This window comes from Colius striatus, chromosome 1 (assembly GCF_028858725.1).
Source record: "Colius striatus isolate bColStr4 chromosome 1, bColStr4.1.hap1, whole genome shotgun sequence".
NCBI lineage: Eukaryota > Metazoa > Chordata > Aves > Coliiformes > Coliidae > Colius > Colius striatus.
This window is the reverse complement of record NC_084759.1, coordinates 202,967,643-202,984,390: the sequence shown is the minus strand read 5'-3', so window position 1 is coordinate 202,984,390 and position 16,748 is coordinate 202,967,643. Positions and strand designations below refer to the sequence as shown.

Genomic DNA, 16,748 nt, shown 5'->3' with positions numbered 1-16,748 from the left:
TTTCGTATCAGATCTCATCTAAGAGTGTGATTCACAGATTTGGCCTAACATCAACCAGAGTCAGGAAAAAGACTGCCCTTGAATTCAAAAGCACATAGGACTAGCTTAAGTAAGCTCATCACTGTGTTCATTGCTTTGGAAAACCACTGGATATCACAATGAATGAAAAATCATAACAGTAAAGTGATTATAATCAATTCTTCTGCCTTTTGCAAAACATCCATTCTGCAGCACTAAACCAATGCTTGCATGTTGGGTGATATACTGGGCTGGGACTCTCACTCTCTGGTTTTCTGAGTGGGATCCTAAGGATCACAAGAAAAGCAACACGTCTCGTTGTTTTTATTCCTCCCTCCCATTTAATTCCCAGTATGACCATTATGGACTCCTGTGCTTCCCACAGAGCTACCAACAGCTTGGCAATCTCCACACTTGACTTATCCTGAAGAAAAGATGTGCATGATTCTCAGCCAGCTAGGAGAGTAACAAAAAACTTTAAGACAGTGGGTGTTTGTAAGCAATCCCTGGGAAGAAACACCATAGGTTAGCATGAGGCAGATTTTACCGAGGTTTCTAGGCTGAAGTCAGGCTTCTTCCTGAATCCTAAACAGCATTGCTTGCTGCAATATTCATTGCATCATTTCTAATCCCAACACCATTACCACCTCTTTCCCTGCACAACCAGGTGTTTTTTTCTGGAAGGAAACACTCTCATTAAGAGTGAAACTTAGCCAGAGGAGCGAGTCCTCTTCTGAAAGCTTGCTGTACCTGTGAGGTTATATCACACTCCTAACCCATAGCTCTGCAGCTGAGTTTGCATCATAAATGCTAACCAGAGTCCTCCAGCAGGTTATTAGCTGAAAGTTAGGTAGCATTTGCTGATTTGGAAACATCCCAGGAGAGACAACTGAGGCCTCTTTCAGGATGGCTGTCTGCAGCCTGAACTGAAATAGCATCTCTACTGCAGCTGTAAAAAATGCATTAAAGGAAGTAGAAATGATGTCTGAGCTGTAACATTTATAAAACATCAAGGATGGCTTGTGAAGGAAACTGTGGTTTTCAAGTGGTAATGGAAGAAAGGTTTGGGAGTGGTGAATATTTGCCAGGTCTCAGCAAATTAGCATTTTATTTCAAGACTTTCGATGAGCGATAGAAGCCGGGGGGAAATAATCAAGGTCCTCTCTGGTTCATCCTGCATGAATTTTTGTGAATGTTTAACATTTCTGCAATTTCTCCATTTCCTAACTGATCTTTTTGCATAAAGAGTTACCCAGGCAGCATCCTGCATCCAGCAAAAGATCTGAAAGGACTCATCCACGGCCGTGCAAAGAAAAAGGCTTCCTTTTCCTCAGGGAAATCTCTGGTCTGCCAGAGAGACAGAAGAGCTGTAAAGAATGAAACTGTGTTTTATTTGATTTTTTTTTCTCTTTATCTCTTTCTTTGCCTGAGGAGGAGTTTGGTCCCTCTGAAATGGAAAGGCGTGAGACAGGCAGATGGGCAAGTGCTGCTGCTTCAGTGCGATCCTGCCTGAAATAAGTCCAGGCTGGGTCTGCCCTCAGAGGGGATGACGGGATAGTGGTGTGATCACACGTCTCAACAGTCACCAGAGATTGATTGACAAGCCAAAATATTGTCAGTGGTACCTCCAAGTCATATCTCCCAAAGCACAGGATGAAGACACTACCTGACTGGCCAATAAATAACAATGCATCCCAGGCAGAGGCTGGGCACATGGGCTAAAAAAAGAGGCATGGCAGCCCAGAAAATACAGTTCATGGAGGACTTCAGATCGGCTCATCCATCCTTCCACCCCAAGCAGAAATTACCTAGCTCCTCCTGAGAGAAGACTAAAAAGATGGATGTTCTTAAAACCCACCAGTGGCAGAATTTCTCCCTCTGCCCCCAACAATTTGCTGCATCTCTTAATTAGCCTTACTCCTCAAAAAGATGTCCTGATGCCAGCCTAAATCCTCTCTGTTGCAGTTCAGATTTGAAGCATTCTGCCCAGGCCACAAAGACCATAAACTCCAGCATCATCTCAAGCTTGAAGGAACTTGCATCTGTCCATGCCATTCCTACAAAAGATTCGCCCCAGCCACGAATCTGAATGTGGCATGTTCCCAAAGTCCAGCCCCATGCCAGGAGCTACAGAGAGCAGCTGATATTGTACTGTAATTTTTAGTTTATGATTTGAGAAGAAAGCTTCATTTTCAAGAAAGAACTTGATATGAAAAGCAAATTTTGAGCTTTTCAACAAGTTCTGTTCTGATCTAAATAGTCACAAATCCGGGGATCATCTTTTCACTAAAACCTACTGTGTTTCAGGTCCGACATTCTGTTGTGATGATTGTCTCACAGACACTTGCACAGCACTCACGAGAGGATTCTGGACTCAGGCAGAGTTTCCTGGCATTGCAGTGTAACAAATAATAGTCAGATGTCCTACCAAAATGAACCCATTCAGGAAATCTGGAGCATATCCAGAGACAGACACTGGAGCTGAGGAAGTGTCTGGAGCACAAGACTGATGGGAAGCATCTGAGAGTGCTGGGGTTATTTAGTCTGGAGCAGAGGAGGCTGAGGGGAGACACGAGCACTCTCTGCAATTCCCTGGCAGGAGGTTGTGGCAATGGGGTGGTCGGTCTCTTCTGCCAAGTAATGAGTGATAGAACAAGAGGAAATGGCCTCAAATTGTGCCAAGGGAGGTTTAGTTTCCCTGAGAGGGTTGTCAGCCCCTGTGCCAGGCTGCGCAGGGAGATGGGGGAGTCCCCATCCCTGGAGATATTGCAAAGCCGTGGAGCTGAGTTGCTGAGGGCCAGGGGTTAGTGGTTGGCTTGGCAGTGTGAGATCAGTGGCTGGATTAAATGGTCTTAAAGGTCTTTTCCAACAAAAACAATTATAGGATTCTATGTTTAGCATTATCCTGACATCTGTTAGAACAGAGGTGATGCTCCTGAACTGAGTAGCTGAGAACTGGACACAGGACTCCAGATGAGGCGTCACCAGAGCAGAGTAGAGAGGGAGAAGAACCTCCCGTGACCTGCTGCCCACACTCTTCTTGATGCTCCCCAGGATGCCATTGGCTTCTTGCAACAAGGGCACATTGTTGGCTCGTGTTAAGTTTGCTGCCCACCAGAACTCCCAAGTCCTTCCCTGCAGAGCACATCTGGAGTACTGTGTCCAGTTCTGGGCTCCACAGTTCAAGAGTGAATAGAGAGTTCCTGAAGAGTCCAGGGCAGAGCTACCAAGATGCTGAAGGGATGGAAACATCTCTCTGTTGAGGAAATGCTATGGGGCTGTGGCTGTTTAGCCTGGAGAAGCAAAAGCTGAGAGGGAACTTTATCAGTGCTGACAAATACTTAAAGGACATGTGTCGAGAGGATGAGGCCAGTTTTCTTCCTGTGGTGGCCAGTGCCAGGACAAGGGGTAACAGGCACAAGCTGGAACACAGAAAGTTCCACTGGAACATGAGGAGAAACTTCTTTGGTGTTCAGGTGAGAGAGCCCTGGCACAGGCTGCCCAAGGAGGGTGTGGAGGCTCCTTCTTGGCAGGTTTCCAAACCCACCTGAACACGTTCCTGTGCCCCCTGACCAAGGGGAACCTGCTTTAGCTGGATGAGCTCTAGACATCCCTTCCAACCTCCACCACTCTGCAGTTCTAGGATTCTACCAGGATCACTTTAAGGGCATCCAAAGCCATGGCAACATTCCAAAAAAAGAATAATAGACCTAAACCAAAAACTGCACTGGGGCATTGGATGTGGAGAGGAAGGGAGTTTCCTGCACTGTTACTTCCCTCAGCTCAGTGCAAGGAGCAGCAAATGCAAATAAGCTGGAATCCCTGGCTCAGTGCAGAGCATTCTGCCTGATCCTGAGCCAGCAGCTTTTCAGAGCTCTGTGTCCTCGAAGTGAGGAAGCCTTGAAAAATGTGTCCTCCCTCCAGGAGTTGTTTTGAAATCAGAGCTCAGCCATAGAGAGGGCTGCTGGGTGTGCTGGGTGTACCTGAGCTGCAGGTCAGACATCCCACTCAGCTGTGTGGGAAGGGGTGACATGAGGACAATTCTCATTAGCCATTGCAATAGGATGGACAATTCACAATGCTCCAAAACACCCCCACCTGTTTTTCTTTTCAAGCAGGAACAAAACAAAAGCATACTGTTCTCAAGGAATACAAGCAGCCCTTTGCAGGAGGAGATAAGTACCCAAGGTCAGGAAGAAAATGAATGAAAAAAACAGGATTACTGGGGGGAAAAAAATGCACTTCAATCTATCTAAGAACTGTGCTCCATAATTTTTCTGGCAATTGCTATGGCTGATTTCGATGATCAGATCTGCCTAGCCCAAAATGCTTACACTGATCCACGCTGCTGCCCTTGCCTGATGTGTTGAGCCCACATGCCACACTCACACAACACAGGAACAGCACACAAGATGCTCTGGTACCCAGCTGGGATCTCTCCAGTCAAGGTTAGGTTTTAGTGAGTGAGGAGAATGCTTTGAATGCAGTGGTGATAGGCTCCACCAGTGCTGCAACTCCAGTGCTGCAACTCAAGTGAATGAAAAAAGTCTCTTCAAGCCCAAAATGAACACCTGATTTTTTCAGTCACTGCCTTCTCAGCCAGAAAAGATGCATGAACAGCTCATAATGATGCTGTCCTTTTGAGAAATTAACATGTAGATGTGAAGAACAACTTTATTAACTTTCTGTAATATCCTTTTCTGATAACTTTCTCTGTACCTGAAAAGTTCTACCACAAACCCTGTCTCTCTAATGACACCTATTACTCCTGTGGGTTTTTCTGTAAGGAATAAATACACTATTTCCCTTCTAACTATTGTCTTCTTAAATGCTTACCATTCTTCATTCATTTCTCCAGATTCCAGCCTGTACACACCTTCATGTGATAGAAAAACTGGGCTGAACACAGCAACTACCCCAATTTTTCTATAAAACACTCCAGCTAATCTCCCACAACAGGATGTGCTTTCCTTGTTATATCTTTTTCTGTTATTAACTCACATTCTGTTTGCAGGATGTTTACATCTCCTGATCCTCTTCCCAGGCACTTGCTGCCTCCTTCCCTCCCTGTCACTCATTGCGTTTCATGCTGTTGACTTTGGAACCATCCCTCCAGTGTAAGAAAATCATTTCTGAGTCTCACCCTCATCTCACCAAAGTTTGCAGACTCTTCTATCCTTGATCATCACCTAAGGGTGTTATTTACCTCACCAAACTTTAGATACCTACCTTGGAAACATTGCACCTCTTCTGATGCAACCACAAACAGTTTTTCGAGGGGTTTAGAGGTTGTGTTCATGCAGAGCTCATAGAAGCCATATATTCTTTCCTTATTTACCAGAGAGTCACTGGGGTAGCAGGAAAAGCCTTCCCCAAGCCAAGATACAGCCAGTCATCCTCTCAGAGTCAAAAATGAAACTGGCCTAACACCATTTATTCTTGTCAAATCCACACTGAATGTTTTTGTTACTGCCTTATTACCCTCTGGATGCTCATAAGTTGATTGTTTGATAGTTTTTAATAGTATCTTTCTGGTTACTGGAAAAAACCTGCCCCGTCTGTGATACTCCAGACTCTCATTCCCCTCCCTCTCACAGAGACACAGCATTTGCCCTTCTCCATTCCTCTGAAACTTCCTCACCAAGTCCCCTGTGATGAATACCCAGCAGCCAGGCTTTACTCTGCTCACTTCATGGCTACTCATGCACAGATTCCTCGAGCCCTTTAACACATCACACTCGCCTCCTCTCACCTTTTAACCTATTCTTGCCCTGCATTAACTTTGCTACCATTGTTTTACATGAATTTGGCCTGGTAGTCCTTTTTTGAATGGAGGGGATTGGGGATATTTTCTGTGGTTTCCATTATTTGCTTTTCCACTCTCTGAGGACTCACAGATTTACTCCATCCTACATCTTCCTCTTGCTTTCATGCCTGCACAGAATTACCTGGATTGTTTTTTGCATCCCTTATTACTTGAAACCTCTTTGATGCCTTGGCTTTTCTGATTTTATCCTTAAGCATGTGGTCTATTCAGTTTTCTTGGGCCTTCTTTTTCTTTAATAACTCCTTTGTTTATTTCTGTTTCTTAGGAAATGTCTCACGTTCTTGCTTGCTTTGCTTTTTCTTATTTTGCTGTTTGTCAAATGCCATCATTGTTTTTTCACCAGTCTTTCTGTAAGTTCCCAAAGATCAATGGAGTAAACCAGCAGTAACTGCCCAACGCACTGTGATGCCTCCCCAGACATTTATTTGTCCAATCAAGAAAAGAATTGCAGCCTTTAACCTCTCTTCTCTGTCTTTATACTACTCTTTCAGCTGAAAATGACTGGGAAGTTCTGCTACCCTGAAGAGATAAGGGAGCACATTCAAGGGTTTCTAGAAGGAAACAGCCTCAGGTTGCAGCAGTGGAGGTTGAGATTGGAGCTGAGGAAGAACTTTTTCCCTGAGAGGGTTGTCAGCCCCTGTGCCAGGCTGCCCAGGGGAGTAGGGGAGTCCCCATCCCTGGAGATATTGCAAAGCCACGTAGCTGAGGTGCTGAGGGCCAGGGGTTAGTGGTGGGCTTGGCAGTGTGAGGTGAGTGGTTGAACCTGATGATGTTAAAGGTCTTTTCCAATCAAAATGATTCCACGATTCGCTCTCTGAACTTTCCTGCTTGGAAAACAGATTTGCATTAACTCAGGATAAAATCCACAGTCCCCAAGGAAAATTTTCCCAAAGGAAACTAAACAGTTGAGCTGTGGCTCCTGGGGGCATCAGCTCTGCACCACGATGGGTACAGCCCATGCAGCTGTATCTTGCCCTGTTTGCAGCTTGCATAGATCACAACCAGGGAGACACACACTTTAGGAACAGTGCTGGGTATAAACAGGATCCAAAGCCTCCCTTTGTGGCTGCAGGAGAGGTGGAAAACCCTGGGGAACACGGCAGGGAGACAGCTGTGGAGCGTCCCAATTGACACAATAATATAGCAGGATTTAGTAGCCAGAGCTCTCAGACAGAGCCCAGCCTTAAGGGCTTTCTGCATGGGTTCAGAAAATCTAAATATTTTGAAGTGCAAATCATGCTTTTGATAAAGCAAAGCTGTGGTTTCACAGTGGGGTGTGGAGCAGCAGTAGCTGCTAAAGGCTCTCTGCTTCCTCCCTCAACCAGGGGTGAAACCAAGGGGGTTTCTGCTTATTGCCCTCTTTTCACACTTGAGGTGCTGTGCTCTACTGTAAATGTAGCAGCACTTGAAAATAAGGCTTCAGACAACTTTGTGCTGCTGAATGCAGCAGCAGGGAGAAATCAGGGTTATTTGGGATAGCAAGAAAAGGGAGGACAGAGCCTAGGAAAAACTGTCCCCTTGTGCATACACAAGCAGGCCATGGAGGCCTTGCAGACACCATCTCTTACAGATGATTTGCAGGTTATTCATGGAACATGAATTTTTGTTGCAGAACTACCCCTTTAGTTTTAAATGTCTGTCTTTTGGCGGTGAGGTTTGTTTTTCCTGCGTGTTCACAGATTGCTGTGCCTTGCTCAGGCAAACCCAGGCTGAGACAGTTCCCAGGTGAAAAATTATCAGCCCTCAACCAATTCTTGAAAATAGTAATTTAGCAGCAGCCCAGGAAAATCTGAGAAAGTGTAAAATGTTAGAGCCTGCAGAGATCTGTGTTAAGATATGTATTTACCTAATAGATGCTTCCACATACAGCCTGTTGAAGTGGCTTATGTAAGAGTATCAACTTTAACATTTGCTTTAGAATTTAATATGAAGGCAACTGATTGCAAAACACAGATTTACCAGCCCAGGGGAATGAACCTTTTCTATGAAACTAACAGTTACACACGTAAAATCAGCTGAAAATGGGTTGGTGAGGTCAAACTTCCAGCTTGCTGACTGAAATGATTAAACCTCGCTTAAAACCAGTGAGGTGAACAAACATCTATCAACCCAACATTCAATTTACCCTTGAAAAAAAAAGAGGAGGGATTGTTTCTGGTGGGGATTATTTCAGTGATGTGGAGTCAGCACGTTGATACCAGGGGATGTGACTCAGTTGAGGGGCTTGGGAAATTCACAGCACGCAGGAAGAGGCAACTAGAGGAGGGAAAAGACAGAGCTAACCTATGCCCAAACTGCCTGGCACTCATCATCTCACCAGGGTAGGGGATTCCCAAGCCCATATATAATACAATTCCCTCCTGTGTTGTAAGCAGGACCTACTTGGGAAGCAGGCCAGCTCCCACGATTTTCTTGTAACATTTATGGCTGTTTTTAAGGCCATTGCTCAGAGTCATATGATATGATGAGATTTGCAGCCTCTTTGGCTTTGTAACTAAACACAAGCTCCTACTCCTCAGGCATGTGACCTCAGTACTCCCTAAAGACATCCTTAAGTATACTGAAAAGAGAGAGAAAATGAAACTTACCCTCTGGTGAGGAGGCTGTAAAGGGGGATGGGACCAGTATTACAGAGGCAAAAAACCCCTCAGGTTTGAGGCTGTAGTTTGAGATCCTGACCCCATCAGCAGACCCTGCAATGTTTCAGATCATCTTGCTACAGACAACAGGAACAAGAGTGTTGGATAATTTAGGTCAGAAAACTTCCTACATAAGGCAGGTTCAGCTCAGAGGTCAGACCAGGATACTCTAGGTTTAATTCAGTCTTGGATTTCTAAGGATTGGATTACTCAATCCCTCAAACTGGCACCCCAATCCCCATGAAGACCCTGATCCATCCTCCCCAGCCTGACATCCTAGTTCCTGCCAGGACCCTGTTCTGTAAATGGAGGGGGGTCAGCACAAAGAACACAGACACCAAACTACAAAGAAATTAGGCAGATTTTTTATTTGTGCTTTAAGCATGAAGATAAGTGAAACAATGCAGCAGGTGTAGCAAAGCAGAAGAGAGAATAAGTAAGGTAACACACTTAACTAACTACTACATAAAGTTAGTGATAGTAATTAAGAAAAATACATCCCCAATTGCCTTGCCTGACATCATCTACAGTCTCTGGGGAGCCTCTGTTGCAGCAAGGATTTGGAGAACCTGTCCCAGCAGCTGGGAGCTGTTCTGTGATGCCAAATCACAGAATCCTTACAGTTGGAAAAGACCTTTAAGATCATCAAGATCACTAACCACTAACCTCATACTGCCAGGCCCATTGCTAAACTGAACCATGTCCCTCAGCACCTCATCTATGCATCTTCTGAATATCTCCATGGTGATTCTACTATCTCCTTGGGCAGCCCCTTCCAATGCTTAACAACCCTCAGTGACAAAGTTCTTCCTAATGTCTAATTTAACCCTCCCCTGGTGCAACTTGAGCCCATTTCCTCATGTCCTGTTATTCTTTGCTACAGAGAAGAGATCAGCCCCCACCTCACTACAACTCCCCTTCAGGTAATTGTAGGGAGTGCTCATGTCTCCCTTCAGCCTCCTCCAGGCTGCACATCCCCAGCTCCCTCAGCCACCCCTCATCACACTTGTGCTCCAGACGCTTCACCAGCTTCTTTGCCCATCTCAGGACACACTCCAGCACCTCTATGTCCTTCTTGTAGTGAAGGGCCCAGAACTGGACACAATATTCAAGGTGCAGCCTCATCAGCAACTAGTACAGGCGGACAATGACTTCCTTGTCCCTGCTGGTCACACTATTTCTGATCCAAGCCAGGATGCCGCTGGTCTTCTTGTCCACCACTGGCACCAACTCTCCCAGGCCCTTTCCTTCCAGCAGCTTTCCAGCCCCTCTGCCCCAGCCTGGAGCTGCCTGGGCTTGGAGTAGCTCAAGGGCAGGACCCAGCACTTACCCTTGTTGAACCTCATGTTACTGGCCTCAGTCAATTGCTCCAGCCTGGCCAGAGCTCCCTGAAAAGCCTTCCTGCCCTCAAGCAAGTCTATATAGCCTCCCAGCTTTGTGTCATCAGCAAATTTACTGAGGGTGCACTCAATCCCCTCATCCAAATCATTAATAAAGGTGTTAAACAGAACAGGTCCCTGCACTGAGCCCTTGGTAACACCACTGTAACTGGCTGCCAGCTGGATTTAACTCCATTCACTACAACCCTCTGGGCCTGGCCATCCAGCCAGTTTTCCACCCATCTCAGAGCAGGTCCATCCAAGCCATGGGCAGACAATTTCTCCAGCAGGATGCTATGAGAAACTGTGTCAAAGGCCTTACTAAAGTCCAGGAAGGTTCCCTTCAGAAGAGAGTCTCCTATGACAATGATCTGCCTTTTTGTCTTCTTTGTGAAGCTGTTTTGATGTTGTGCACTGGTTGCCTGAGTTTTGGTAACTGCTGCAGCTGGGGAGAACCCCCCTCCTGGTCACTGCTCAGCTTCACTTGCATGGCCACACACCTCTACTGTAAAGGGATACCTAGGAAGGAGGAGCAGTCACACAAGGCACTCTGCTGTGCCAGGAAGCAACCTGCTGCCATTGCCCTCCATCCCTTGAGTCCCTGGATTCAGCTGGGCTAAGAGAGGAGGGGGAATCCTCTGGGTTACCCCTTGATTGACCTGCTGTAGGGAGGGTAGGGTAAAATCCTGACAGTCTATCTCTCACTCTCCCTCCCTGATGCTCAATCTGGGTTCCAGCTGAGCATGCAGAGGCCAGAGCTCTGGCTCTCAGCTGGTGACTACCATTGTCCCTTCCTCAAGCTGATAGCACTTATGCCTGTCCTCCTTACTCGCCTTGCCTGTGCCAACTACCACACAAACTACTGCAAGAGAAGCCAGCTTTTGTATTGTTGAACAAACAAGGCTCCAAAGCTCCAAATGTGGGAACATCTGTTTTCATTCTCCACTGAGATGCTGCCTAAAACCCATTCAGGGCTCAGGGAGGGACCAAGAGAGTTTCTTTATCTATTTGGCATTGATCATGTGGTTTTCACACAAGGCCATACAACTGGTTTCATGGCCTTGACAGCTGCCTCTGAACAAGCAAAGGAAAATTCTCATGGTGTCCATCTTCATTAATAACTGTACTCTCTCTAAGCTACATCTTTCACTAATAATCACATGTACTTCACCAATAATCAGATAGTGATTTTATACAATGTTTGGATGGAAGGTTCATCTAGAGGTCAACTTTGTTTTGGGGCATGTTGCTCAGGCCTCAGTACTTCAGACTCCCCCAGCCTTGCACCCCAAACACCACCAGGATTTCCCCCAGCCTGGCACCTCAAATCTTGCTGGGCCTCCCCCAGCCTCACATCCTATTCTCATCCCCATCCCATCCCATCTCCATCCCTATCCCCATCCCCATCCCATGTCATCCCTATTCCAGTTCCCATTTCCATCCCATCCTCATTCCCATCCCCACTCTCATCCCATCCCCATCTCCATTCCCATTCCCACCCACATCCCATCCCATCCCATCCCCATTCCTCTCCTCATTCCCATTCCCATCCCTATCCCATCCTCACTTGCATCCCTTCCCATTCCTCTCCTCATTCCCACTCCCATCCCTGCTCCATCCCCATTCCCATGCCTGTCCATATCTCCATCCCATCCCATTCCCATTCCCATTCCTCTCCTCATTCCCACTCCCATCCCTGCTCCATCCCCATCCCATGCCTATCCATATCCCCATCCCGTTCCTCTCCTCATTCCCACTCCCATCCCTGCTCCATCCCCATTCCCATGCCTATCCATATCTCCATCCCATCCCATTCCCATTCCTCTCCTCATTCCCACTCCCATCCCTGCTCCATCCCCATCCCATGCCTATCCATATCTCCATCCCATCCCGTTCCTCTCCTCATTCCCACCCCCATCCCTGCTCCATCCCCATCCCATGCCTATCCATATCTCCATCCCATCCCATCCCATCCCATTCCTCTCCTCATTCCCACCCCCATCCCTGCTCCATCCCCATCCCATGCCTATCCATAACTCCATCCCATCCCATCCCGTTCCTCTCCATTCCCACTCCCATCCCTGCTCCATCCCCATCCCATGCCTACCCATATCTCCATCCCACCCCACCCCGGTCCCCGCCCGCTCCGTGCCGTCCCTCGCTGCCATTGGCTGCGGCGCGGGGCGGGGCGGCGCGGGGCGGTGTTGGCGGGGCCGGGGCCGGGGCCGCGGCCGGGCGGGCGCGGGGCCATGGCTGCGGGGCACGGGGCGCAGGGCTGCGGCAGCGGCGCGTTGCTGGGCCGCTTCGGCGTCCTGCTGCAGGCGCTGCTCGCCCTCTGCGCCTTCAGCACCCTCATGCGTGAGTATCGCGGGGGGCCGCCCGCTTGCCGGGGCGGGGAGGGACGCGCGAGCTTTGCGTCGCCTCCCGTGGGGTTGGAAGCGGCGTGCGGGGGTCGTGGCTCCTGCCGTACCGCCCCGCCGGTTAGGGCAACAGATGCTGCTGCTTTAAACTCTTGTTTCGAGCCTTAATGCGACGGTAACGAAGCGCCGCGAGCGTGCGCATCTGTGACGGTTACTCCGTGGCTTAGAAAACGGTGGTGAAGGGTGAAAGCTAAAGGCTGGAGGCCGGGGGTTTGCGAGGGGGAGCAGCCGTGGCAGAACCAGGGCGGGTGTCGGGTCCGCCGCGGCTTGGTCGGAGTAACGGGGCCGGTAATTGGCACCGCGGCGTTGCTTTGTTTAACTTTCCGTGGAACTGTCAAGTTTTGAGGCTCGAAGGGCTGGGGAAGGAGGTGGCAGAGAGAAAGCGTTGTGCTGCTGACCGGTAAGGGGGTGAGGGTGATAGAGAGCAGCTGGGTAGTGAGGAAAGGTGGGGAAGGCTGATCCTGGAAGAGCTGAGATTTGCCGTTGTTTGTGCTGCAGCTGTGTTTTACTCGGAGCGACGTGTGTGTTGCTTCTCCTTTGGGTTAAGTGGTTTAACACGAGTCGAAAAACGTGCCAGAACTCGATCTGTTCTCCTTGTTCAATAGCCTGTGGTGACTGTTGGGGAACTAAAGCTCCCAAGTTTTCTGGCTGAGTAGCCGCAGATGATGAGGCTCCGTTACCCCTCTCTGCCTTCTGGAGAGCACTTTGGAAGGCTCCCGTGCTGTGGTTAACGCCAGGCTGCCAGGGAGGAGTGCAACAAGCTCTTCCTGTGCTAATTAATAGCTTTCTCCAGCCCAGTTGCAACAGTTGACTGCTTGTGTGTCACCAAATATAGGTAGTAACAACAGATTAATTTGGTGTGGCTGTTCCCCTTAGTGATGTGCACGGATGGGTTAATTGTCCCATCCACTCCACGGGGTATCTCATAAAATTAAGGCCAGCAGTTAATCATAGTAAAGTAATCCTGTGGATGAAGGCTTTGTAACCCCTGCTAGCAAATCATCAACTTTGTGCTGTTTTCCTCCTCCAAGGGCTAGTACTTCCTTGAACATTAACAACCTCTTGCTTAATTAAACTGAAAAGAAACCAAAAGCTGATCCTGTGAAGTTTCATTCTGAGGCTGCTTGATGACTGAAGCTGGGAAGGAAAAGTTCTGGCTGAGAACAGGGAAAAGCAGGTGTGTTTCCAGCCCTGGAATCTCAACTGCAGCATCTCCTTGGGCTGGTGGTCCTGAATTCCTACCCCCTTCCCCCGCCCCCCCCCCCCCCCCCCCCCCCCCATTTCTTGCCTGTGCCCCATTCACACATTGCCAGTTGCAAGCTTTCTCAGATGTGTTGTTGGGTCTGTTTGTATGCAGACTTCTAACCCAGGACTGTTACAGGGGGCTTACTGATGACTTTGTTAGGCAACAACTTGCTTTGAAGCAGCTCTTGGTCTGTTCATGTTGCTTGTTTAGTTGGCAGCCTCCTGGGGAGGAGAAGGCTCCAGCAGCTGGGAGGTATATGGGAACCTCTTGAGCTGGTGGTGATGTGTGTTCAGAAAGGTTCCTGAGAACCTTGGCTGTATCTTTTATCCAGCCTGGCATCAAGTTGGGCAGTCCCAACTGGATGACTGGCTCACCTAGAACTTTGGACACTGCTGTCACTGGAGTCAGTGTCAGCCTTTCTGTGATTCCTCTTCCCTCAGTACCAGGTCAAGAAGAAACAATCTCAAGTTGTGTCAGAGGAGGCTTAGATTAGATATTAGGAGAAAAAATTGCACCAATAATATTGTCAAGCATTGGCACAGGCTGCCCAGGGTAGTGGTGGGGTCACCATCCCTGGAGGTGTTTAATGGATGTGTAGGTGCTGCCCTGAGGGATATAGTATGTGACAATATTGGGTTGGTGGTTGAACTAGATGCTCTTAAAGGTCTCTTTCAGCCAAAATGATTCTTTGATTCCTGGGTATTTCTGTTGTTTGTGTGTCTGTGATTTCTGCTTTAGTGGGATGTTTCAGGCCAGCTTACTCAGTCTTACGGGTCAATGAGTGGAAATTCAATTCTTCTCTGAACCCAAACCAATGCCTTTTGCATTCTTTCTACTTTAAAATACCAGTTCAGCTCAGCTATAGGAACACTTGAATTTGATTAGGTAAGCTTCCAAATTATGCAGATACTGTTCAGAGCACTTGGAAACATATAAGGGAACCTGGACTAACAGTAAGGTTGTGTTCTGCAAAGCTTGCAGTGGTATGTGCATGGGATGTCCTCACAGGGTATGCAACTCCAGCAAATGGGCCCCAAGTATGGTCCACTGCAGGAAGGATACCTTTATATATTTGTGTCAGAAGAGATTGTGTCCCTATATTTCTATCTCTTGTGACTGTGGAAAGATCTTCTCCTGCCAACCTGGTAGGAGAACCCCAGGGAGGAGGAAGTTAGTCTGGTATGGTTGTCTGAATGGTATCAGTGAGGTGGCTGCTCCTCATCACTGTGGAGTGTGGGAAATGGGTCCTATGTGTGGTGAAAACGGGACCCAGAAGTAAATGATGCCCAGCCTTGGTAGGGAATTAGTAAATCTGTTCAGTGTGGTTATATTAGTCTATCAACTGCCATGAGCAATAGTGATGAGAGAGTTCATCTGAGCCTACAAATCCTCTCTTGCTTTTCCAGCAAGAAGGTCTTCAAAGTTGTAGTTGAACCTACTTCCAGCATGGTTCAGGGCTTGCTCTGGGTGCAGCTCTGCCTCATTTGGTAATCAAATGAAAATGAGTTGTTATCCTTCCCACCTGCCTGCAGTGGCTTTGGAGGTACTTTGGCTGCAAGGACACTTGCTACAAGGAACTGTAAAGGCAGTAAAGCCTTGCAGTTATGTGTGTGGCAATCAGGTTTCCTGTGCAACAACTTGCCCATGGAGACGTCATGACAAAGGATTGTGGATAATTGTGCAATCCCATCTGAAGTAGTTTTTAATGCATTGCCTTGATCATCACTCAGCTGACTGGAGAAAGGGTGTTGCAGTTATTTCAGCTGCAGATGCTGGGTGTGATTTGAGGGCTGAGTCTGTGCAGTTGCTGCTAATTGTTTAAAGCCTCCTTTTTTGAACAAGCTAAAGTTGTCCAGGTCTGCAACCTGCATAGCAAAATGCTTTGAAATGAAGATGTTGTGTAGGAACTTTGGCTGTTGCCTTCTTTGTGGATTGATTGAATGCAAGAGAAACTAGTTTGGAGAGTTCAAGGATCTTTTCCCCATGGTGAATGGGAAAAGCTTTCCTTGAAGCTGGTATACTTGTTTTCTACCCCACTACAAACAATGTGGAGGATGTGTGAGAATATTTATCCCTCTTCCAGCTTTCTCTCTTCCTGAAACTGTCTTGACAGTCGTTGGAGCCACTGGATGAGATTTAGTAGCTCCAGAGCACTCTTCACACAGTGAAACCTGATTTTCAGGTTGACTTTTGAAAATGTCTTCATCTTGCCTAATCTGACAGCAGTGTCCCCTTGTCTCCTCTTGCATGTCACTGCTGATTGCATTCTTTAAGCACAGTCCTGCCTTGAGCTTAGTCTAAGAAGGAGGAGCTGGTGCTGAAGCCTTCAAGCAGGGTGTGGGGATTGAGGTGCTCTGTTAACAAGCAGGGTAATGTTTAATTCTCGGGTCTAAGTCAGTTGTCTTGAGGCAGGACCACAGAATAGCAGTTTGCCAAACTGACAGTAAAAGAAGCTCTTGATTGTGGTAAAGAAATAGAAGCATCACCCCATTGCTGGTGGCTTTCTGGTCCCCATGGAATTACCAACTGACCTTCCAATACATTTTTATCCAGGATGGTGGGCAATTGGTTAGTGAAGATGAGAAACAGCATTGCAGTGTATGGAAGTATCTGAACTTTGAGAGGGATTGATGGAAGCTGTGGTATTCATCCCCATCACATAAACTTGAGCCACTTTTGGTGACTTTTTAGTAGGCCAAGGGGTAATGGCTTTAAAGGAGAGTAGGTTTAGACTAGGTATAGGAAGAATTTTTATGATAATGGTGGTGAAACACTGGCACAGGTTGCACAGAGAGGTAGTAGATACCCCATCACTGGAAACATTCAAGGCCATGTTGGATGGGGCTCTGAGGAACCTGAACTAGTTTAAGATGTCCCTACTCGTGGCAGTGGGGTTGCACTAGATGTCCTTTAAAGGTCTCTTCAACCCAAACAATTCTATGATCCTGCTCCAGAATTATCCTCAGTGTTTTCTATGTTGTGTTTTGGCTTTTTACCTGAAAATCTTTCTTAAGGGTGTGTGGAAGAGTGAGTGTATGTCAGGAAAGAGAAGCAATCCAAGATCACTTGATCTGTCCAGACTTCCATTCTGTTTTGAAATTTGCCCAGGACATTACAGGTTTACTGTGCCCAAGACAGGCTTTGCTTCCTCAAATACAAAAGCGTAACTATGTGTGATTGTGATCATTCACACACAGGTATGTTTAAATGGGAACTTCA

The 16,748-nt window shown here is 47.4% G+C and overlaps 1 protein-coding gene across 1 annotated transcript in view; it reads left to right on the top strand.

Annotated features, from left to right (window-relative positions):
* Positions 1-12,094: 12,094 nt before the first annotated feature.
* The window catches only part of LOC104550802 (store-operated calcium entry regulator STIMATE), a 36,775-nt gene continuing 32,121 nt past the window's right edge, over positions 12,095-16,748 (top strand). The window contains exon 1 of the mRNA XM_061989457.1: positions 12,095-12,221. Coding sequence (XP_061845441.1) covers positions 12,113-12,221 — 109 coding nt within the window. The 5' untranslated portion in view covers positions 12,095-12,112. The remainder of the gene's footprint in view (positions 12,222-16,748) is intronic.